Here is a 26114-nt window from a genome sequence, read left to right on the forward strand (position 1 = left end):
GTCTAGAATCATGGACTAGTTCTATACAAACAATAATGGCTGTGTTCACATACCATTTTGTCAAAGTGAAGCAAGCTGCACTGTGGTTCAGTGAAATGTATGAACTAGTTATAAAAGCACAGCTACATAGTTTTGTTAACAAATATTTCTTCTTGTGCTGAATCATCAGAATTGTTTTGTATTGCCCTATTACCTACCTTAAAAAAAAAAAAAACCCACCCCAGGTTTTTGTTTTGCCCACCATTAGTGATAAAATCTCATGTCCTGAAATTTTGTGCCTGACAGTAGATAATTCAGACAGGAAGATTCTGCAAATGTTTATTAATCAAAAACTCAGTTACATGAATATTGCACAGATATATCATGTAGAACACATTCAGACATCCTTCTTGTGATTACAACACCAGTATATAAATTCACAGCAATAATAATTGAAGCTCACTAATATGCATAAAAGACACCCCACCCCCCCAAAAAAAACCACTCTCCAACTGCTCTCCAGAACATTGCTAGGGAAATCTGAGCCCCTTCTTCTGTATCCATTTTTCCCATTGGCCAGTAGTCAGCTGGAATATTTTGTTTTATTTCTGGTGCAGAACTATTAACCTCCCAGAAGATTAATAGTCCTATCAAATCCTTCCTATAAATCTCCTTTTCTTGTCTGTCTCCCATTTCTTAATACTCAAATTTAATTCAATTTTGTGTGCGGGAGGAAATTTTAAGGAACTTTAATAGGTCTCTCAAAGATTAAAAACAGATACATCTGCATCATCTATAAATACATCTCCATAAATCAAATAAGCTTCACATTTACTTTCTGGTACATGATTACTCTGATGTTGACATCTTTTCTCAAAAGACTCATTATTAATACAATGATGCTTATTATGAATAAGGATGAATTTTATTTATTCTACAGAATCAGCATTTAGATGTCCCAAATATGTGAAAAGCAGTTATTATAACAAAAACAATAACAGGGAGGTCTCCTTTGGGAAGTCTCAATACAACACATATTTCTGTATTTCTTATACTTGCAGAGTCATCAGATTGTGACAAGGTATACATTTCATCAGTGAAGAGACTTCTTTCCCAAGATATCTTTTTTTTAAAAAAAGGTTCCAAAACTCCTCCTGCTGGCACTCCAAAATAAGTTGTGGGTGATGATGTAATCCTGTAAATGCCAAGTACAGAAGTCATGACATTTTCATGAGTACAAACCTGCTAATTTAAGCACACTGTAAAAAAAAAAAGGTCTTACATTCTTTCCAATAAAAGTTTATAAAGAATCTGAGTTTAATTTGAGTGAGGTCTCCAGTTCTCTAATTTAAAGCAGCTGCAACCTGGGATCATGCCATGCAGCTAAGTAAATCCTCTGAATGGGCTGTTTCTCTCTCACACTCTTTTCCAACTACCAACTACCAGCCCATTTCTATAGCATGTTGCCTGTCAAAGCAGGCTATTCAATGGGAAGGAAATACTTCTATTGATCAGAAGATGTTTATTTGACCTGGCAATATCAGTTTCTTAGAAGATCAACTATTCCTTATCAAAAATAGAGAGAACAACACCTCATCACCTAACCAAAATATCCTGGCTGACAAGTGAATTGACTGCTTTGTCTTGTCGCTCAAACAAAAATGTAAATAAATTATATTTATTTAGAAAATTTATTTGCCACCCATCTTGTATCCTACGACTCTATAGAGACCAGTGCTCAGTAGGAACAAAAGGGGATGTGCTACAGGATACTTATTCAGCCAAAGAGAGCTGGGTAGATGATAGCCTTTGACTACATAAACAATCATATCATCAGTGAAGCATTGTAGACTGGTATTATGGCAAGATTGTGCCAGTATAAGAGGAAAAACACCACTTTTAACAACGAACAACTAAAGAGGATTGTAAAGTGCCTCTTCATAAGCCTGAGGATGAACTAGATAGAGGATTAAATGGTTGTTGCAGCATCTTGATGCCACAAGAAACTGGGCATTATGATGAGGATGCAAAATTAAAATGAGGAGGGGGGGGCTGATGTATCATGCTCTATCCTAAAAAAGTTTTGATAAGGCAAAGATTGAAATCCACAAACCTGATATATGCAGGAGATACAGAATAAGAGAGATGGAAGAGACCTTCTTAAGGCAAGGCATTCCACTGATTAATTTTTCTCACTGCTAGGAAAATTTCCAGATTGGATCTCTCTATGATAAATTTCCATCCACTGCTTCTTGTCCTGCTTTCAAGTGCTTTGGAGAATAGATTTCACTTTCTTTTCTGTGATAGCCTCACAATATTAGAAAGCTGCTATCATGTCACCCCTAGTCTTTCTCTGCATTACACTAGACATACTCAGTTCCTGAAATTGTTCATCATATGTTTTAGCCTCCAATTCTTTAATCATCTTTGTTGCTCTTGTCTGCACATTCTCTAGAGTCTCAACATCTTTTTTGTATCCCTGTGAACAGAGCTGGATGTAGTACTGTGCATGTGGTCTTGCTAAAAAAGTCAGGCAATTCTTCAGAGTGCCCAGTGACCAAACATTTGGGTTTGACCTAGTGGTAGTTATCTTGCCAAGCTTAGAGGTACCAGATTTTCAAAAATTCAGACAAATATTTAGTAGGGAAGTAAAGAGGTACAACATATACACACACACCTTAACTCTAATGTGCTATTTGCCTAGTGATTATCCAGATTTTCCCATCCTAGATCTTGTGGCTTTAAACAAACATCTAGAGAACACAGGTAACTCAGACTCCAGAGCCAAAAAAACCTAGAGATACAAGCATATTTGGTGGCAAAAAAAGGACCTCCTGAATGAATGTGATTATAAGCAAGTTTTTGTTCTAAACAGGCCATTTGACAAGTATGAGAAGCACCGATTCTGGATGAAAGTTTCAGAAGCTGAAAAATAAATACCTTCATTTGGAAATAAAGCAGTTTTATTGTATGGGTACACCAATGGTGGGTTGCTACCAGTTCGCCCCGGATTGGGTGAACCGCTAGTGGTGGCAGCGGGAGTCTCCGCCCACCTGCTTCTGTGCAAAAGTGGTGCACCCGTGAGCAAACTGGTAGCAATGGGTTTTGAAATCTGACCCTGGGTGCACATCTAAAATGACTGTGATTTGGGGTACTACTTTTGTAGGAATTTATGGACATGGAATTGAAATTTATCACTATCTATATTCTGATGTTTAGAAAATACCAAAAGTTTTTCCTTTAACCCTTATCCTACTGCTTGTAAAAATCTTCCTCATGCAAAATATTATCCTATGCATAATTTACTCTGGATTAAGTTTTAAGAAGAAGAAATATACCGTATTTTCCTGAAAATATGACCCTGTCTTATATCTTTTTGAACCCTGAAATAAGCACTTGGTCTTATTGCCATGGGCTTAAAAGCCCGATTGGGCTTATTATCAGGGGATGTCTTATTTTGGGGGAAACAGGGTACATACATATTTGCACTATAAATATAAAGCCACAAGTTCATAATGCATTTAGTTCCAATATTCCCGTTTTTAAAATAAAAATATTTTTAAAAATAATTATTCACTTTAAATGCTTTTTAAAGTTACTTTTCCTCAATCTATTTTCCTTCAATATTTTAAGTTTAAGAATTCCTAAGCAGTATGATCAAAGGGTGATAGAAATCTTGCTTCAGAAAACCCACCTGAATCTGAGAATTCAAAACTCCTATTTGTGAATCCTCCCTGACCTCTAGTGGCCAATTATGATGATATAGAAAGTTGGCCAGACAAATTAAAAGAGAATATTCTGTATCCCCATGTCTAAATTCATTAGCATTTATTCTTCTTAAAGGATCTGCCTATTGGTAATTTTATAGTGAACCAAGGAATCTGGAGCTCTAAATCTTGCCCCATGAGATCCCCTTTCCAAATTAATATTTTCTATAAATTTTGCACAGAATGTGAAGGTGCTATGAAATGATGCTTTTAGACCTGAAAGAATCCTACAGAATATGCTCCTGGGGATTATTCTCATGCATTCCAAGTGATTCTTCTCTGTGTTTTTTCTCTCTACTTTCCCTTTCCCAGAGAAGACAAAGGAACAGAGAGAAAGATAACCAACCAATCAGTGAGAAACTGTTTGGGCTGCTGGAGTTGGAAATTATCTAAATTGGGGATTTAGATTAATGTCCAGCATCCTAGCCCTGTTGTCATCAAAGGATCAATCTGTTTGAAAAAAATCATCAAAATTAATTGTATGGAAATTTAGGATTCAGTGTAATAAGCTTGAGTTGCAATTGTTTTCAATAAACTGACTGCGTGCCATTCTGCACTAACAATTATCAGGACCTTAGTGGGTAAAATGGAGCTTTCAACTTAATATCCCCATTGCCTAAAGATTAGAGTTTTCTCATAGATAGATTTTAAACTTTTTAAAAATACAAAATGTCAGTATGGCTTCCCAATAGAATCAAAATCTTCCCTTTCAATCCATTACAATACTGATTCAGATCAAGGAACATGGTAATTCTTTTTTTTTTAAATCCTCTTTACAACCTATGACAAAAATAAAACCTACTAAAGAAATTCATCTGTAGTTTACTCACACAACAGAAGACTTCACTTAAAAAATTTAAATGGAGCACCAAAGCCCCAAGACAAACATAATAAATAAATTTCATTCTAAATGATAAAATTTAAGATATGCCAAAAAGTAATAGTTTGTTTGACATACTATCCTCCCTTTCTATTTCTACACCCCCTGTTTTTATGGAATTTATGGGGAAGAAATGACAAAACTGAAACAGTGAACATATGGAGAAAGAGAATAGACTTGTTTCCATCCCATGATAACAGGTGGCAAGAGAAAAAGTGAAAAATGTCCAGTTAGATCCAGATGCTGCATTTGATTGTATAAGATAGTGCTTGTTGATCTGAAAAGGGAACCCTGCACTTGAGGGAAAAATGATGATGAGATAAGAGGTGGCAAGCTCTGGAAGAGAAAGTTGCAGGGGGCATTTCTTGGTTGATGATATAAAAAGATCAGGAAATGGAAGAGAATATAGTTTAGTAGGCAGCTCAGTACTTCAAAAGAATTGGTCTTGGTGTACAGGGCTTTCTAAGCTGTTTCCTTGGTGAAATTGTATACTGGAATGTCCCCATGTTTATAGCTGTATTTTCTTCCTTGGCAGAAGGATCTAACAGAATCCCAGGAGAAAGTCCTGGTGTATTTATGTAACATCTAAATGAAACAGTTGATTCCTGTGATTTACATAGGAAACAGTTAGTTTACATTTTGTATTGTAAATCATACTTGGCCCTTAGAATCAGATTTCTCTATTCAATGCTACAGAGACATAACTGGGCCTCACATAGTAAGATTACTTGCTTTTTTCCTGGAAGAATCAAATGTTTATGTGATATTGTGAACAATTGTATAGGCAGCTGTAGCAAAGAAACTCAGCATTAAAGAATGTGCATTAAGAGTCACCTTGAACTGCAAGATGGATGGCAAATAAATTTGAACATAAGAGAGACATGGGAAAACAAAGTATTACATGGCCAGCGCAATAAAAAACAGCAATAGACTTATATACTGCTTTACAGCCTCTCTAAGCGGTTTACAGAGTCAGCATATTGCCCCCCAACAATCTAGGTCCTCATTTTACCGACCTCGGAAGGATGAAAGCCTGAGTTAACCTTGAGCCGGTCAGAATTGAACTGCCAAACTACTGGCAGCCGGCAGTCAGCAGAAGTAGTCTGCAATTCTGCATTGTAACCACTGCGACACCACGGTTCATGATAGTACACAAAGCAAATAATAACGAGATCTGGCAATAAAACCTTTACTGCTAAAAGCATAAAATTGAATAAAAGACACAGAGGGGCTAATTCTGGCTACACAAAACTAAGCTTTAAGAACTAATGCATACAAAGCTAGAATTGAGAAGACAACAATAGGCAGCAAGTGCTGTTTCTGCAAAGAAACAGTGGTTAGCTGCTGCAAGAAGATCATACAGACTGACTATAAGCAATGGCACGACAAAGTAGTAACAATAGTGCATTGCAAGATCTGCAAGAATACAATTTTCTTGCAAGCAAGAACCGGTGGGACCATAACTTAGGAAAGTCATAGAAAATGAAGCACTATGGGACTTTAGAATTCAAACCCAGGCACCTGCCACACAGCACCCCAGTCTTAACAACTGTTAATAAGAAAGAAAAAAATGCTAATTACTATAAGACAGCAAAGTAAAAGAAAAAGAATTGGAGAAGATAACAAAATACAAAGACCTGCAACTAGAAATAGGAACAACTGTGGCAAAAGAAAGCAAAGGTAATATCAATAGGAATAGGAGCCTTGGGTGCAATCCCAAAATAATTGGAGTACCACACCCTCAGCACTGACAAAACTACTATTAGTCAATTGCAACAGGCGGCTTTACTTGGAACAACTTACATCCTGCAACGATACCTATAACACCATCAAGCATCAACATCTGACTGTTCCAGATCCTTAGGAAAGACTCGGGCCTCTGATATTATTGGAGAGCCAAATATCTGCTATGACTATGGCAATTTCTGTGCTATATCCACCCATCTCCTCCAAGTTTTAAGGACATTTACTGCAGGTGGAAACAATGATTGTTTCCTCACTTACTAGTGGAAAGAAAAGACACTGGTTATATAACCCATAGAAGAAGGCAATTTGTTTTACAGGTAGAAATGCATTTGTTTAAAAGTCATCAATTCATTCAATTAGGGGGAAATCAGCTTAATGATGTATTCGAAATATACAGATTAAAATTGTATTTTTTAATCACCATGTATCTATTTTTTGGGACTTGTCCCTCCCTGTGACTCTGGCATGCTGCTTAGTAATTAAAGTCATATACTTTACTTTGGCTATCCTGGCTTTGGATTAGCATGTGAGTGTGCATATGAGTTTTGTGAGGAAAACTCCTCAAAAAGCATAGGCAGATCGACCAAATCTTCATTTCTGGATGGGGGCAGGGCTTCTCATGTCCTTTCCTGTTCTGTTGCAATTAGTAATTTACAATAAATTATCTTGAATAAACTATTTGAATGAATAAACGAATACATCATTTCAGCTTTAGCCAAGAGCATAACTATAAATAAAAAGTATTATATTAATAAAAATAGTGGATACCTTTATAGCAATAAAATAAATTGCTATACCTAAGATTTTTTTAAAAGCCTTTACTCAAAAATTCACATAATTCAAATCAGTCCTGTAGAATGGTTGTAACTCAAATCAAAACTCCTTATGTACTTTTGAAAGTCAGCAGCTCAAATTTTGAAATTCAGAAACTGTATTCATATGACAAAATATGAGAGAAAATTCAGTTATCAGAGAAAGTCATGCCAGCCTGCTTCTTCTTCTGAGTATTGGTATATTTTGCAGTGTTGTAATATTCCCTAAGTAGTAGTATATTGAATACTACTATAGCCAAAAGATTGATTATAAGAATGTTCCCTAATTAATATTGAGGAAAATGCTTTTCCTCAACATACTGATCTTTAAAAATAAGCAGATTGCTATTTTTTTAATGGAAATGAGCCAATGGATGTGAGCAGATGCATGATTACAAAACTTCATATCTAACATCCGTGTCATCTTATTGAACTCATTTACATTTCACCAGCAATAATAATATTGACCTGCATTTTGACAAAAGCTGTTGCAAGAATGATTTAACTAAGGCTCTAAAACAGGCATGTCCAATCCATGGCCCACATTGTTAGCCCTGGACAGCTAATAAGGTAATAAAAAATATTTAAAAATAAAGGAATTTTTTATGTTTATATACTTACCTATGTTATATATTTTATATGCATCCCAAAACAATTCCTCTACACTCAATGCGGCCCAGGCAAGCCAAAAGGTTTGACACCCATGTTCTGAGGAGCTGAAGATACTAAATAAATGCTAGGTCTCATATTGCATATGAAAACATTAATTTTCTAGAACTTTTTGATAAGATTCCCCCCCCCCAAATACTATATATCACATAGCATTTTAAAACAATTTATTTTCTTATATTGGCAATATCCTTTTGGTAAGGATTGGTAAATAAGTTAGATATCAGTAAGTAAATTGCTTTAAACTTTTCAGTTGCTTGTGGTTAATGTTACAAATCACAGCAAGGGCCTTTTGTATCTCAGTCTGACAGTTATTTGGGACCAAATACTGTAAGTGGAAATGTGTTTAAATTAAACATTAATATTACATTGAATTTGATTATTAACCAGAATTTGATTATAACTCAGATGTCTGCATACTTAGCAAAAATGTTAAGTACCCCCAAAATCTTATATTTTATTTTAAAGGCTATGTAGGGAATAAAGAACACATTCATATCAGATGTGGGTATGAAGAAATAGTCATATGATTTTCTGAAGAACATGTATTCATACGAAGAATTCGTAACTGACATATACTGCAATATTGTAGTGCCATACTTTCTATTATAGAGTAATCTCAGAACTAGTCTTTGTTCCTATAAAACCTCTGTGTGTGTGTGTGTGTGTGTGTGTGTGTGTGTGTGTGAGAGAGAGAGAGAGAGAGAGAGAGAGAGAGATTGTTATCTATCTATTCCCAGAATTATGCTTGTTTTTCATTCTTACACCCTTCCCCTTATTATCCAAATGTTTACTACTTTAAAAATAAACTACAATTCTTCATACATTATTTTATGATTAAATAGTTATACTAAGATGTGTATTCACATGATTTTATATTTACAAATGGGACAATAGAACATAGCTCCATGGTGACTGGATTGAAAATTCATTTGGTACACATCTGGAAGAGAAACAATCTGTTTTGCACCTTCCAAGATAATGCTCAAATTGGAACATATTGGAATATGACATCTTTGATATCAGCTTTTTTTCAACTTTAGAAAACACCAAGCTAGTACAGAATCTGCATGCACTGTTATCCAGATCTGCATTTCCGAAGTAGTTATACATAAATATAGAAGTTGACAGAATGGATTGAGTGAACCTGATAAGCTGCTGTTACATGGCTAGTACTAATTAATTGTGCAAAATTATTTCTACTAACAACAGGTTACACAGAAATTTGATCTAATATTCATAAAATACTTGCAGCATATTTCTCATTTGATTAATAATAATCATTAAAATATATGTATTTCAGAACGTTGTGAAGTTCCATTAAATAAAATCTTGCTAATTTTTTCCATCATGGCTATGCTTCAGTTGCCTTTTGAAAACAAAGACAAATCTAGTATTTTAATATATGCAAGAGACTGATTGATATTGGATAAAGTTATGTCGGTAAAACAGATTGGAATTTCTTCAGACATGTTCCATTCTATATCCATCCCAACTAAGATAAAAAAGTCTGAATTAGATAAGGTATTCTGCTTTGAAAAGCGTTTCTTTGAACCAATGCTATAAAATAGAGCCTTTGTAACAAGAGAGTGATACATTGCAAAAAGTACACATAAAGGGTTATTTGTTAACTCAACAATTAAAGGATAAAATGAGATAGAAAAATTAACGGAGAGTGCTTTTTCCACTCCATGAAGTGTCAAAATAGATGTGTTGAACACAGTAGTCAACCACCATTTCCAAGTATTAACCATTTATAAATAAGTACATTTTAATACATACAGTTCATTGTACAGGTTACAATCTGTATACATTAGGGAGGGGCTGAGGATAATGCATTCTTTTTGAACTTTTTCCACGTCTATCTCACAGCTTACATGTACAGACAATAAAACTCTGCTCAAGCAAATACAGTGAAGGGAAAGAAACATATTTCTTTCCTTTATACAGGGGTGGCCAAAAGTCTTAACCGATTGCAGGGATTTGTGCAGCATCCCTGCAATAAAAGATCACAACTGTGTGGTGATTCAATATATCCGTAAGAGAACAGAACATGCAATTGAATATTATACTGTACAGGAAAATTCTTTACATCAGTCTGATAGAAAAAAGGAAAAGGAAAAGAACTCGGTATCTTTCCAGCAAGTTGGCAAACCAGAAAGATTGAATACAAAGGAATGTGTGTTGCTGTACAGAGGCAGACAAGGCAGGCAAAATATCTCAATTTTCATGGGAAAGAAATTGTTATGAGAAACATATTTAAAAGCAAAACAGTCATTCCCTGAAAACATATCTTCTATCTAAACATATTAATGCCTTGCACTCTGTAGAATGATTAGTAACAGTAAATATGGTAGGAAATGATCTCAAAGTCTGGTAAATGTTCAGGTGGAACAAAGTCAAACTGCCTCAGTTCTCTCATAGTCTTTGTGATAGCAACAAGCAAAAAGCATCTAAGTGTGTCCCCCCCCTTTTTTTTACTTCCAAGTAAGACTTCCAAGCAAGCAGAAAAGTGTAGAAGCTCATTCCATTTTATTAAAAGTCTCTTGAATATGCACTTGTTTGAAATGCAAAAGCATTTCTCTCTGCATTTCAAGCAAGTGCGTATTCATACATTATATCAAGGTCCTAATCTGAAATACCAATTAGATAATACTGTGTTGAGGTTCTATGTTAATTCAGTTACCACTACACAAAATAGTCTGCTATGAAATTTCAGCCCTTAATATGATTTTTCTTGTTAGGGGAACAATAATAATCCAACAATTATATTCAAGTAATTAGGGAGGGGTGGCGCAGTTTAGCTATCTACCCCTTTGTGCTTGTGCCTTAGGTTTGTCCTTCCCTTTTCACAGCAACCATAAATTCAGTGAAGGCATCAACATGTAAAAAGAAGTATATTAGGTTTTGACCCCTCTAAGCCCTTTTAAAAAGCTGAACTCTAAATAGCTGAAGGTCCTGAAACTCCAGTGTTAAGTAACGCGAGATGGGGAGAGAGATGCAGCTTTCCATTCAAGAAATTACTATGGGCTACCTTAAGGAGAGAAGAGAAATTTCTAGGCACAAAGTGTTTGTTTTTTTTTTAAATGTAAGGTGCAGAAAAGCTGGCACTTCGGTTTTTATTAGATGATCATGAACAGTAGAAACTTGTTAACTCCTGTCTAAGGCCAAGTGAACAGCTTGGAATTTCAAAATGGATGCATTTTTGTTCCTTCTTTTAGCACATTTTGTAATAAAATTTGAAAAAATAAACATACTACCTTCCCTCTTTGCCCTCCCCATGATAGTTTCTACTTCTACTAAACAGTAAAATAATTTATATTTCAGATATTCGATATTTTTGAGAGCCTCAAAGAAACTTTTTGATATAAGAATAAATAATTGAGCCATTTACCAAGCTAGCAACTCTCTCCCCTGGAGCCAAGCCAAACTTAACATGTATTAAGATTTCTACATGATTCTTAGGACCTGATAGCAATCTTACTTGGACCCAGCTTACCTAATTGTTTCAAATTCTTAGAAGTCAGCATTACAGTACTAAGTCTCCAAAGTCCTCTAGAAAGCAAATTCAGGGGCCAAACAAGACAAAATTAATGTGTGAATGCAATTAACATGCCCATTTTTTAATATGTTAAGATGGACCAGTGAAGACAGAGAGAGGAAGTAGTTTCCTCTTTCTGCCAGTTAAGCTGTTTTACATTTAATAGGAAGCCTCTGTTGATGATTTTGGAGAGGTAATTTTTGTAATGATCTTAGGAAAGGGATAAAGAATTCAATTTTGTTTAAGACTGCTTAGGCTTCATATTTGTACTAGAATCAGCTGGTACATCTTTGACAGCCAGATGCATAATAAATTAGCATCTAGATTTTTGTTCACGAAAATATCCAGTGAGCAAAAAAACTTTCTGCAAAGCCCGAGTAACACCATGTGGTGGATTTGGTAAAGCAAGCATACATTCACAGTAAAAGTCATATAGGACTTGAGGCTGTGATTTATTTGGTATGTTGATTTCATAGAAAATAGTTCTGAAACTCCAGCTTAGGCATGTGATGTGCACACATGTATAAATAAAAAAATATTAGTACAATACTTTTGCATGTCTTTAAACAAACAAAAAAGCAGCATGGCAGATCAATCTGTGATGTGGTATTAGCCACTCTCTCTTAACTATCCTGAGTAGGGAAAAAAATCATTTGAAAGATGAATTAAAAGACAATTAAATATATTATTTTGTGCTGTGTTATATCTCAAGACAGTATATGATAAGCAATAAAGAACTAAGCTGAGAACAAATCCAGAGGGAATTCTTCTCTGGCAGATCTTCAGAGAAATGTGTCTTTTATTTCATGTGAGATGGTTATTTGGTAACTAAAAGCACAATAATTAAGCCTCAGATGCACCTAAAGAGAATTGCTGGAACACAGCATGTGTTTCTCTTTGTACTAAAAATGATTTCAACTTTTGAGGCTTATATACAATGTCAGTAATTGTGCTGTATACCTTGAATCATTGCTTCTTTTTTAAAAAATATATACTGAACGACAAGAGCTTTTTGTAATGTTGGTATCATTTATGTTTAAATAACCATTACTGATCATAGAAACAAATGCAACTATAAACTGCACCCAATTTACAGAGAACAGGTGGCAAATCCATCAGTGCAAGAATCTTGTGAAATCACAACACAGTACTGTTAAGAAGGGACAGAAATTTTTTTTGCCCAACAGCAGTAATAGATACCTCATTTTGGATGAATATGCCATTTCTTTTACTAACTGCTAAATGTAAACAATTATGGTACAGTGAATCCTGTGACAGTGAAAATGGAGCCAAATCCAAAACTATGAACTTTCATTCATTAATATTAAAATCTTGAAATTATCAAGTTAGTTGCATTATGATTCCACCTTCCATATGACAGAGATGGTTTATTAATTATTTTTAACTTTATTTATCAGGAAAGAGTGGCTAGTATCTCAGTGCACTTATGTTGATCACGTGCACTGTGGTACAAGCGACTATATAAAGGCTCAAAATCAGAACATAACAATCTGACCCTCCTCTGCCTATTGTGAGAAAATAGGTTCTAGCTTTTCCAAGATATAAGCCAGACAAGTGCAAAAATGTTTTCAAAATAAATCACTGATAAACACAACTTTGTTGATGCAAATTCCAGTTTTAAAGAGTTTAAAATTGAAAATAACCATTTTTCATAAAGCAGGAGGAAAGTTTTACAAGACCCAGAATCCAAACCATCTAGGAGATAAAAGAAATATATGAGAAAAACAGCAGTGGCTTTGTCTATTCTGATAATTTTAAAAAAGTAAATATAGAGTTGCATCTTTAGATTGTTTATGAAACTTTTCCTTCACTTCTCTCACACTCCTGCATCATACATACACATTCACACTGAAAGAAAAGAGAACACTATTGTTGGTTTCACTCAATTAAATAAAAACTGAAGAATGCCCCCAGCTCTTTGAAAAAAAGCATTAGCAAACATCTGAGATTCTTTGACACCAGCATGCCATAGCATGAATCAATCAGATTAGCAATTTTCTATTTAGCAAGCAAATTTTGTACAGTGACCAATTCAGGAGGGAAAAAATACGAGCAAAAAGTTAGAAACTATCAAAATCAAAGTAAAAGTTCAGGTAATCCTAGATTTATGACCATAATTGATCCCAAAATTTCCATTGCTAAGTGAGTTTTGCTCCATTTTACTATCTTTCTTGCCATGGTTATGAAGTAAAGTCACTGCAGTTAGTTATTAGTTATACTAGTAATACAATTGTTAAGTGAATCTGACTTCCTCATTGACTTTGCTTGTCAGAAAGTTGCAAAGGGAGATCACGTGATCCAAGAACACTGCAACCATCATAAATACTTGCCAGTTGCCAAGTGTCAAATTTCGATCACATGATCATGGGGATGCTGCAACAGTCTTGTGAAAAAGTCATATTTTTCAGTGCTATTGTAACTGGTCACTAAATGAATGTAAGTCAAGGACTACCTGTAACTTTTGGAAATGCTACATTTCACTTAGAGAAATATGGCAGTTTACAATAAGGATACAAGAAATGACTAGAGAAAATAGTGATTAAAATTGTTACATTGATCTCTTTGCTTTTCTGAGCTCTGTCAGGAGACAGGAAAAACGTCTTTTATCATACCCTTCAATTCATATGAAGGAACTCCTGAATACAGCATTTTTTAAAAAAATAGTGTCATAAAGCAGAGTGTAAGGTGTTCTGTATTTTAAAACCATTAGGATAGTTTGAAAAAAATAATGAAGAAAAATTAAAGGGTCAGGATGCTAGCTATTTACTTCTATGCAACTATATGAAGACCCCCCCCCTTTTTTTTTTTTTACAAAATATGATTTTTAGAAGATAAGGCCAATTTATCCTCTGAATGATCAAAATGCAGAAAAGGCAAAATGTTATTTCTTTTTTGGCCTGATTTGTGTTTCTGCTCTGGAGATGAGCTCTCCATACCATTGGTTTCTTGATTCACATATTAATTCATAGAATATTCTCCATCACTGGATTTCCTGGCACCTTCCCAACTCCAGGTTTTTTTGAGCTAATTTAAAGTGCTTCCTGGAAATAGTATGGATTGAGAATATTTGTATAAAGTGTTTGCTACATTATTATTTTCTCCCTTGAAATCACTGTTTTCATTATCTTGCAGGAATTATTAATCAGTCAGCCTTTTTCATTTGGATTGGAAAAGCAGCCCAACTTCTAACACCAAGCCATATAACTCAACAACAAATTACTCCAAAATAGTCTAAATTATATTATGCCAAAACTAGAGAAAAAAAGGTTTCACTTGTTCTAAGTGTTTCACTTCAAAAGCATTATGCAGGAAAAACTGCCCATGTGTAGTCTAGGAAGCTAAACTTAGGCCCGGGGAATTAAAACTACCATTCAGTCAGTTCTTCTTTTATGATTTAAAATAGGGTTTTCTAATTTTAGATACTCAGATAATGCTCCAACACCCCTAGGAAACATAAACAATGATCAGAGATGATGTGAAGTATAATCCAGTATCTGAAGAGCCAATGATTTAAACATTTGATTAATTCTTTTTAAAAATGAATTTTACTGATTATCAACATGTCTACAATGTGATTTGTTCCAACAGGAAGATATGCACTTGAAAATTAACTGGATATCTAAGATACAGAATGAAATCAGCACTGACTGTTGGGCTGAAGTGAAGAGAACTTTAATTTCTCCCTAAATATTTGTTCAATGCCTTGGAAAAAGTAACAAATTGTTTTTCAAACCTAGTATCAACCGAAGGGTAAGGGAAGATGCTAAGAATAAATAATTTTTTTTTTTTTAAAAAGTGCAACCCTATCAGAAAGCAGACTGGGTTTTATGCATAGCTCTTTGTTAATACTAAAAGCAAAGATCCCTCATTCTCACAAATTAATAGCTCTTTGGACATAATGATCTACACCAACTGAAAAGTATAATTTCCCAGGAAAAAGAAACGTCAGTTCACAAAAAATGGTCAGACTGTATTTAAATAAATTAAATTCTGAAATTAAAACTTTTCTTCAAAGAGCTGGTTACTTCCCTTGAGGGTGTGCAGAATTTGACTCAGCCCCCATACTGTACATTTAATTAACTAATTGGCAGCTGAAAATTGTATGGTGCTGGCTTTCTCTGAGGTCAGCTGTGTATAGAAGAGAATTTGGAGCATGTCTTGGACTGCCTCATTATCATACAGAAAACACAGGATATCCCCTGGGTGGTAGTCTTCTAGTAAATACAAATCTTAGAAAGGAAGAAAAAACAGCAACATAAGATGTGAATTCAGCCAGGAAAAATGTGCTAAAAAATAAAAGGCTCTTACTCCAAGACACATCCATTTTAAACATTAGACTCCACAAATGGTCTCTTTGGTTTGATTGGGGATGTCTGCCCTTGCCTGGAGTCTCTGGAAAGTTGCCTATAGATGTTGTCCTGATATGCCTGTGCAACAGGCAGTGTCCTGGCCACCTTAACATCAGGATATGAAGAAGTTTGGCTAACTCTTTCTAGAAGATCTCCTCTGGAGCCATTGGCCAAAATCCCGTGTGGACTGTAATAGTCATCCTCCAACAAGTGGCCATTCTGTGCATTGTTAGTTTTGTTATAAAAGGCAAGGCTGCTGACTGAAGAAGGTGGGCTGAATGTTTCTGGCTGAGGAAGATTTCCAGGAGATGTAGGGCTTATAATGGTATCCACTGAAGATACAGCCCAGGTTCTGTTTTGTTGGTGTAGGTGAGGATACTGCTGAGTCCGGGCTGTTTTATCTATGATTCCCATGAAAGGTGTGGTCCTGGAGCGAGCAGGTTCACTGGGATAACCACCTTGGGTTGGAGATACTGGGGAAAGCTCATCACATGATCTGTCATATGCTGGCTTAAGCGGAATCTCCATCTGTTGAACAGAAGCAGAAGGTCGGAATGGGGGAGTCAAATTGGGAGTAGAGGAAATGCTACTGCTAGAAGGGGAAAATCTGAGACCAACACTTTGAGAATGTAGTAGAGGTCTTGGAGTTGGTGGATGAGGCTTTATTTCATTGGAATTTACTGTAATGGGCCTTCGTATCAAATGGGAAATGTCAGGAGAACCAAGCTGACTAGAGGGTAGAGAGGAACGTTCCAAATCAAGCTTTGCATGACAGACTGGATAGTAGGAAGCTGACTGGCTCCGTCCAATCTGTGGGGTTTGACTATATCTCATCCCTCCACGATAAGCAGAGGAAGGTCTTTGTGGAAGATCCTCTTTAGTCAGACCTCCATGCTGACAGATTGCTCCTGCACTCAGACTGGCTTGAACATGCTGCACAGGTCGCCCATCTCCCACTATTCCTCCAATAGAAGTCTGATACACCAACCGATTTTGGCCCCCAGCCATTTCTGCTAGTGAAGACTGAAACTTGTTGGCCACAGAATGGGATACTTGGCCATATGTTCCTGTTGGGATGACAGTACTACAATGCCCAGCTGAACTTGGCTGGTTGCTTCTGACAATCTGTGCCTTGGCAGGTTGCAACCTAAGTCCTTGCTGTGGAACTGCAACAGGTAGTGGAAGCATCTGGAAAGATCTCTGTGTCATTTTAGAAAGTGGAGACTTGGGCCGACTAGGAAGTTGAGTGATGTTGGATTCTTGCTGGTATCGTACTGGTGAACTGGACTGAGCTCTGTAGACACTCACACTATCTGCAGGAGGACTGGCTCGATACTGAGGGCCTCTACGAAGGGGTGAAGGAGGTGGGCTTTGATAATCCTTCCCTTGGCTACCAATTGGTGGTGGACTAAAACGGTAAGAGGAGGGCTGATGCGCAGGAGATGTGTGTGGTGGACTAGGCCTATAATGAGAATTCTGGTGCGTTGGAGAAAGTGCTGGTGAGGTGGGTTGATATCCTTGCCTTGTTGGTGATCCTACAGAATTATTTGATCTGAAGTCGAAGACCTGATGTGAACCAAGTGGTGAATTGGAGATGTAGGCAGAGTCCCGGTGGGCAGGTGAAGATGGTGGACTTTGGATAATGGGCAATGTTGGGCTAGGTTGTGACTCTGTCTGCAAGCCAACAGAAATATTTTCTACATCTTGCTCAAGATATTCTTCTTCCAAGATATCTTGTACTGCGTACAATTCTTCTTGCTGTGTTTCTGATTCAGATGCTGCAAGGGGTTGTTGTTGTAGTTGCACCTGTGTCTGTCTGCACTCTTCTTCTACCCGCAAAAGGAGCCGCTGGATTTCACGGTTGTTTGGACAAAGTTTGATGGCCTCATTCAAATCCTCCAGTGCTGCTGAAAACTGCCTGTTTTATCCAAAAAGTGACAAAATGAAAAGAAAATAAGAGAGTAAAATTTACTCTGGATAATAATGGCTTTAATATGAATTTGGTATGCATAAAATTGTAGCTAGTCTTGAGGAGGAGGATTTCCAAATCTTATGAACAAGATTATTCAGCCTTGTGTGTTTCTTCTATTTATCCAGATGAAGAAACAGATAGTATTTCCAAGATTGCACTCTTGGAGATGAGGGAACAAAGACAATATATTGGGATATTTTAGATCTGTAGAGCTCTGTTTCTCCACTATTTTAAGTCTGAGCATATGCCAGTTTAAGGCTCCAGACAAAAAGCACACTCTGACCTGCATTCAGCCAGTGGATTCTGTTCTGAATATTGCTGTCTTTGAAATGAAGAGAACAAGGATAGGAGAGTGTCTGACAAAAAATAATCCCTCACAAGCCTTTGCCTATCCTATTAGGAACAGAAGGGTGGGAAGTTTCAAGGGAGATGGGTTGTCATTTACAGGGACACTGGTAGATTTTGAACCAAATAGTAAACTAGTTGTATGTTTCTGATTGATAGATTTATTTATCTCTACACTTTTCATGCATTTTGCTTTCTTGTTCGGTTTTTAAAACACACAAATGTGTTTTAAAAACATAAAAACTATTGAACACCTAAAGTTTGACCTATACTGACTATTGATGCTGGGAGGCAAGACAAGATTTTTTTTTTTACTGTAGACCCCAAGAATCTAATGAGGGGAAGTCCTAGCAATTAATTATGTTAACTGTTTGAACAACATATTGCCAATTCTGGAAAATCAAATAAAACAGCATAAATGTGGAAAACTATGGTACTAACTTGCACTTTAATTCAATTAGTAGAGTTCTGACTGTGGAATGAAGTTTAATTACAACTAGGAGAGACCCAGAGAACGGTATATAGCAACCTAATGGGCCGTTCTTGAGCAAAGGGATTAAACCATGGGATTTTAAGCTCAATCTCATAGAAAGCACACTCTTGTTATCTTATTCAATGATCTGATCACATAGAAAGCAGTTTCTGAAAGATAAAGCTCTCCAGCAATTTCAGTATTCTGAAATGTGATCCCACCTTAAGCATGTGAACTGGGCCGCGCGCGTGAGCATGCACACACACACACACACACAGCGGTGTGCAAAGGTTTTTAGGCAGTTGTGCAAAAATGCTGTAAATTAAGAATACTTTCAGAAATAAAAGTGTTAATAGTTTATTTTTTTATCAATTAACAAAATGGAAAGTAAATGAATAGAAGATAAATCCAAAGCAAATCAATACTTGGGGTGACCATCCTTTGCTTTCAAACCAGAATCAATTCTTCCATTTGCACAAAATCAGGGATCTTGTCCAACTAGAACCAGGTGTATGATTAACCAATTATACCAAGCAGGTGCTAATGATCATTAATTTCATATGTAGGTTGAAACAGTAATTAACTGAAACAGAAACAGCTGTGTAGGAGGCTTAAAACTGGGTGAGGAACAGACAAACTCTGCTACTTAGGTGAGGTTGTGGAAGACTGTTTCATGTCATAGCTGAGCACAGGAACAAGACAAAAGGTAGATATTCAAAAGGTAGCAAGGATTCTACGAGGCAAAGATTTCAAAGCAGACTGGGGTTTCAAAATGTGCTGTTTAAGCTCTTTTGAAGAAGCACAAAGAAATGGGCAATGTTGAGGACCACAGATACGGTGGTCAGCCAAGGAAACCTAACACAGAGATGACAAACACATCATGCTCACTTCCCTTTGACATTGGAAGATGTCCAGCAGTGCCATCAACTGGCAGAAACCAGACCCAAGTACACCCATCTATTTCTACATTTTGATGAGTCAAAATGTGAAATATTTGGCTGTAGCAGAAGGCAGTTTGTTTGTTGAAGGGCTGGAAAGCATACAATAATGAGTGTCTGCAGGCAACAGTTAAACATGGTGGAAGTTCCTTGCAAGTTTGGAGCTGCATTTCTGCAAATGGAGTTGAAGATTTTGTCAGGATAAATTATGTCCTCAGTGCTGAGAAATACAGGCAGATACTTAGCAGTCATGCCATATATCAGGCATGTGATTGGCTCCAAATTTATTCTGCAGCAGGACAACAGCTCCAAACATATAGCCAATGCCATTCAGAACTAACTTCAGCATAAAGAAGAACAAGGAGTCCTGAAAGTGATGATTTGGCCGCCACAGAGCCCTGATCTCTACATTATTGAATTGGAGATTACATGAAGAGACAGAAGAATCTGAGGCAGCCTATGTCCTCAGAAGGTCTGTGGTTAGTTCTCCAAGATGTTTGGAACAACCTTGAAGGAGTTCCTTCAAAAACTGTGTGCAACTATACTTAGAAGAATTGATGCTGCTTTGAAGCCATAGGGTGGCCACTCCAAATATTATTTAATTTGGATTTCTCTTCTGTTCATTTACTTTCCATTTTGTTAATTGATAAAAATAAACTATTAACATTTCTATTTCTGAAAGCATTCTTAATTTACAGCATTTTTGCACAACTGCCTAAAACTTTTGCACAGTACTCTGTGTGTATATGTATATGTATATATCTTGATCCAATTGCTTTCAACTTTCTTACATAACAGGTAGCCTTATACTTAGAGCAAGTTATTGATTAATCCACAAACTAATCCTCCATGCTGATGCATGTTATTATGATGTGAATAAAGGTAATACTAGCAGAATGTTCTATAAGGACGTTATGGCAAAACCTAAAGAGCTACTATAATTGAAACTGTGGAAGGTGCTCAGCTTGATGACAGGCTATAACAGCATCTGAATCTGTTATTTTCGGATTGTAATTATATTCTTCCTCAAATATATTCTTGCTATTTGTTCCTTGTGTGGATCAGGACATTTTTAGGAGTGTATGACACCCAAACCTTCATTTCTCTCTGGCTCTCCTCTCACCTGCTGCTGCGTTTGGCCCTTGCTCTTGCATAGTAAGCTTCATAAGATTTCGGTTTCAGCTCCAGTGCTTTAGTAGCAAATTCCTCCGCCATTCCAAAATCCTGCCATTACAATAGGTGCGTAGATAAGTCATTGAAAAAACACACAGAGAATTTGGGAAGAAAAGAAATAAAATTGATAGATTGTTGTAAGCGGACTGAGTACTTTCCAACATTAACAAAATATCAGACAGCTGGTATCGAGAGATCCAACTTTTTTAGATATTATCTGTTCCTAACCTGGGACTGTAAGTGTCAAATCTGTTCTTTGGGCATACATCCAGTCCATGTATCATCATTTATTCCGCCCTAGAAATAGTAAAATCTACTTCATTCTTTTTATTTGCAACTTTCTTAGTGCTTCAATGCTAATAACTTGAAATAATTTATGACTTCATACTGACCATTGACATGAACAAGTTGTGGAACACACACATATATAGTTTTTCCCATATTCTTAGGGTTGCCTCACTTAAACTATTGTGTGTTGAAGGAATTAGGTGACAGTAACGTAGGGATATATTATGTAATCTGGACATTAGCAATAATTCCTAATAATTATCTTTATGATTATATGAAGAATCTTAACTAGATACAGAAATACACACATTAAATTTCTCTACTTAGTTGTTCCATACTTGTGTGGCCAGTAGTACATAGAAGAGAAGACATGGCAAAATGGGCAGCATGGGCAAGCTTACATTGTATAAACCTACCATTCAAACAATATGACTTTAAAACTTTTAGGTGACATTTCTCAGAATTAAAATTCCAAGATAGAAGTAGGTATGTCTGATTTTATCTGAACTTTTTGTTGAACTAAAGATAGGGAATAGGAGTAGGTATATCTGATTTTATCATTAAAATAAAAGAGTTTCTCAATTTAGCTAGAGTTAATACCATTATTTTGATGATATAAGCTTGTAATATTAAGTGCCTTGCTGGATTGGACCCTTGGCCCTTATAATCCAGGAGTCTGTTCTACAATAGCCAACCAAGTGTGCAGGACTGCAACTGTAAAAATCTCTTGTTATTTATAAGTTTATTTAAAATCTAACCTGTTGTTATATATCCCAATCTCTAAGTCATTATTATATGATTTCTAACCTAAAAAGTTCTCTTTTTTTCTCTCTCACAGCTGTATTCCACTATATGCACACACACATTTTATGTTGTTTTAAACAATGGCTTTTGAATAGACTGTCATATGTGAGGAGAGCGTCTATGCATTTTGAGACTGAGTCTCTGTTCTAAGAGAAAGCAAGAGCTTTAGAAGGAAAAGACAATATTTTATATCTACCAGCATCCTTCAATTTGCATACGCACAAATATTTTTTAGAAAGTGAAAGGAAGCTGTTTTCATAAACTGATGAATTTCTAATTGTTTGAAATAAATCCTAAACTATTGCTTGGCTGTTTCAGAATTAGAAAACGCCAGTGCTCTGTGAAGGACAACCAAGTTACAAAAAAGGTGGAGGTTTTAAGGCCATTCTAGGAATATAGGTAAGAGTCTGGTTAGGAAGTGATTAGGAATAGGAAAGGAAGCTGGGAAAGGATCACATTCAGGAATAAGCTGTAAGAAGGAGGGCACTTACATTCATTTTCCTCCGACAGCGTGATAAGTTGAGAAGGAGTGACACCTTCAGTTCCCGGAAAGTTTTTAGATCTTCTCCAAACCCTTCTCGGGGAAACTTCTTCAAAGCATACTGATACCGTTGGGCAGCTTCTTTCACTTTCCCTTTCTAATAAAATGTCAAACAGTAAATGTACCATTCAGTTTTTTTATCTGACTGTTGTAAGAGTTATACTGTAGATCAAGAAACTGAATGTGCCTGTAAAAGGTACTAGAAATAAACAAGGAATATCAGTTATTCTCTTTAGAGAATAACTTTTATCGATTTGATGATCATTAATAGAATGTATTTACAAACAATTCAGATTCTTTTTCTGCATACCTTTATATTTCTTGCTTTATTGGAGAATCAATTTTCTAAGAGATACTTTTTGTTGAATGATTAAACAGTGTACATATTAAGAAAGTATTATGTAAGGAAGTAAGGAAAATAAGGAAGAATAAGCAGTAACTCCCAATAATTTTCATTATTTAGCACATACTTCACTCTAACCAAAATCATGTGCCTAACAGACATGTAAAATTGCCTAATAATCTCTTCTGGCCTATGATTTAAGATGCAGTGGATATTCTCTTGTTATACAGTTTTCAATTATGAAATTTTTATTTGTTTTTCACAAAAAGGTGAACTAATTAATAGACAAATGGATCAGCAGAAAAAAAGCAACAACTATTATTTCTGTGGAGAAAATGGAATATTGGACACTTACCATGAAGAATATTTTTTGTTTGACGTACTACATCTTCATACTGGACTATGATTTCCCTGCAGTTCAGAAATGGCAAGATTCCTTACCCAAGATCTTTATTGAATCATTCTCTTAATGAAACTTAATGAAAGTTCAATTCCAAAGCAAGATTTAAATACAGGAAAGAAGGCCAGGTTGATATAATAAAAGGACTAATGTATAACTACAATTAGTCCTTGAGTTATAACCGTTAGTTTAGCAACCGTTCAAAGTTATGACGGTGCTGAAAAAAGTGACTTACGATTTGTCCTTGCACTTATGACCACTGCAGCATCTCCGCAGTTACGAGATTGCGATTCAGCCAGCATGTAGTTACAACAATTGCAGCACCCCAGGGATACATGATTCGCAACCTTCCTAACCAACTTCTGGCAAGCAAACTCAATGGGGGAACCTGTATTTGCTTAATGACCACATGATTAACTTAATGATAATAGAAAAAAGATCATAGAATCAGGTGTGATCATGTGATAATTCATTTAAGGACTGGATAATTTAGCAACACAAGTTCCAGTCCTAAGTCGAGGACTACCTGTGTTAGTGAAGCAATCTCTTTGAATTATTTGTAGTACAATATGGAAGAGTGAGTTAGCTAACATGACATAATATGACGTGGGATTGGTTCTCATAAGAAAATGGAGCATCAGCCATGCTAATGAGAAATATTGGGACAGAAAGAAAGTAAACTGAACTCCTCATGGGTTCTAGGGAAAACTAGGGAAAACAATAATGAGGAATTGTTTTTTTAAACATGAAAATGGTTAGGGAAATGCTATAGTAGAACAATGAGAAATATAGAAGGTAAATAAGTAGGTCCAAGGATTTAGGAGAAAACTATTATGAATATAGATAGAGCATAGGATTTTTCTAAACTCTTTCCTGACAATCGCGAGGCAATCCTGATGGGAGGCAATCTAAATGCTTTAAGGAAATGTTTTCTTTATAGCATTCTAGAACAGGATTGATTTTCTAAACTGTGTTTCTTAAAAGTTATGTTTTCTGGACCCTCTTCCAATTTTAAAAATTACAGAGGAAGAGCCCAAAAGAGCTTTCATTTGTATGAGTTACATTTATCAATATTCACCATATTAAAAATTTAAATTGATGCATTCAAGAAAATGTTTTATTCAATCATGTAAAAATAACAATATTAAATCCATTAGAAATTAACATAAATACAATATTTTTCATGAAAAACTCTATATTTTTAACAAATGAAAAATAATATGTTGTAATATATAAGAGTTGTAAACTTTCTATGAAATTCTTATTTTCCCTTTATTCTCGTTTGTTTGCTTTACTGAGGTTCAGCAGTGTATCATTTAATCATTTTTGCAATCACCTGAAGTGAAGGATTTTACCCACAGCTTCCAAATGGCCAAATAAACTGTGGGTGAAACTCTTATACTTTAGGTAACTTCAAAAACCCTAAAACAGTATGCTATTAAGACTTCTTTTTTCTCCAATGAACATGGGGTAAAGCAGAAAGCTTGTGGGGAAAAATAGTAATTAAAAAAGAATTTTCTCTTTAGTTTTGAACTCACAATCTTCTATTTACAAGGCAAGTGTGTTAACCATTATTCTATTAGAGCATTCATAGTAAAAGCAGTTTTAAAAATAATAAGAGATTCTGAAATAAAATACAATAATAGGTTTTACATTGCTTCAAAATGGCTGAATGATTTTAGAGGTCACTCACTGGCACTTATAGAGAAATGGCCTAAAAACAGAAATAATTATAGAATGATTCTAATTTTCACAACTTTTATTACAATAGGACAGCAAACAGCCTAAAGTCATTCACGCCACTTCAGTCTCACTCTTCTTAATGTAAATGATGGTTTATATTCTTCTCCTAATAGCTTTAAATATGATTAAAGACTTGTACTGGCAATAAAAGATCAGTGCTAATCAGATTTTCTTATACTGTAAGTAGTGTTTATTAACTAGCTTGAAACAATGATTACGATGGGAGTCTGGTTTATTTAATTATAAGACTATTTAATAAATTACAAATTTAAACAACATAATAAAATATCTTATCAACACCATTTTTAAAAAGGAGCAATGGAAATAAATTGATGAAGGATTCTACGCTGAAAATATATTTGGTGTATTTTATAAGCAAATTTATCCCATAAGGGAGACTGTTCTCTAATCTGGAAGTCACAATTGAAAAGTATCTCTTCCTTAATCCTCACCAGGAAGCATCTTGTCAAAAGGAGAAATCAGAAGATGGCAGCAATAAAATCTGCAGAAATGGAGCGACATTCTTAGGCAATTGGGAGGATGTAATTATTGAGATGCTCCAGTCTAACAGGGTTTAAAGGACAAAATCAGAAACTTCATCGTAGAAACAAAGTGGGAATGATCAGACTGAGATCAAATTCATACAATATAGTCTGTTTTGCAAATGCAAGTAAGATTCTCACAGTGGCATTCCAGGCTAACTGAAGTTTCTACAAGCAGGTCCACACAGTGTACAGTATAATAATGCAGTCTGAAAATTATAAAACGATGAACGATTATAGCACTGATTTTTCCCCAGGAAAAGAACACAAGAAAATTTTAGTCATAGTTGTTTAAATTATGATTATGGTTTGCAGAGAAGGAAAAGTGAGAAATTAAAATTAGTAGAGAGAATTTCACAGTCTGATCTTTAGGATTTAATTATGGTTAAATATAAAGACTATTATGTCTATTCATAACTTCAGTCTGAACTATATACAACTTGGGTTGAATTTTATTTTTTTCATAAATAAAATATATGGCAATCTTAACTCTCAGAATAAAGAAAACTATCTGAGTCCCAGAGAGCTATTTCAGATATTAGAGAATTCAAACACTCTCTTTTTCTCAGATTGGACAATTTATCACAGAGTAATTGTCATAGATATGATGGACAATCAAAAGACCCTTTGCATTTTATCAAAGAATGTATTTTGTCCCAGTGATCACAGAAAATTGTATGGATTATCAAATCTGCAAATGTAGTGTTTAACTTAGTGTTGGAAACATACAGAAGAGGCCTTCATCCTGCAGAAGATAGAAGATAACTAAAATGATGATGATGAGTGTTT

At 35.4% G+C, this 26114-nt stretch overlaps 1 protein-coding gene across 8 annotated transcripts in view; it reads right to left on the reverse strand.

Annotated features, from left to right (window-relative positions):
* Positions 1 to 304: 304 nt before the first annotated feature.
* TANC2 (tetratricopeptide repeat, ankyrin repeat and coiled-coil containing 2) overlaps positions 305 to 26114 on the reverse strand; it is a 376797-nt gene continuing 350987 nt past the window's right edge. For 7 of the 8 annotated variants that reach the window (XM_034416167.3, XM_034416168.3, XM_034416163.3 and 4 more), the window contains 3 exons: positions 22248 to 22394; positions 20615 to 20715; positions 15072 to 17682 (listed from right to left, as the gene is read on the reverse strand). In XM_034416167.3, coding sequence (XP_034272058.1) covers positions 15741 to 17682; positions 20615 to 20715; positions 22248 to 22394 — 2190 coding nt within the window. In that variant the 3' untranslated portion in view covers positions 15072 to 15740. Of the gene's footprint in view, positions 1175 to 15071; positions 17683 to 20614; positions 20716 to 22247; positions 22395 to 26114 lie in introns of those variants that run through there. The other variant, XM_034416164.3, reaches the window with a different exon arrangement.

Source organism: Pantherophis guttatus, chromosome 4 (assembly GCF_059756535.1).
Source record: "Pantherophis guttatus breed Tessera chromosome 4, ASM5975653v1, whole genome shotgun sequence".
NCBI lineage: Eukaryota > Metazoa > Chordata > Lepidosauria > Squamata > Colubridae > Pantherophis > Pantherophis guttatus.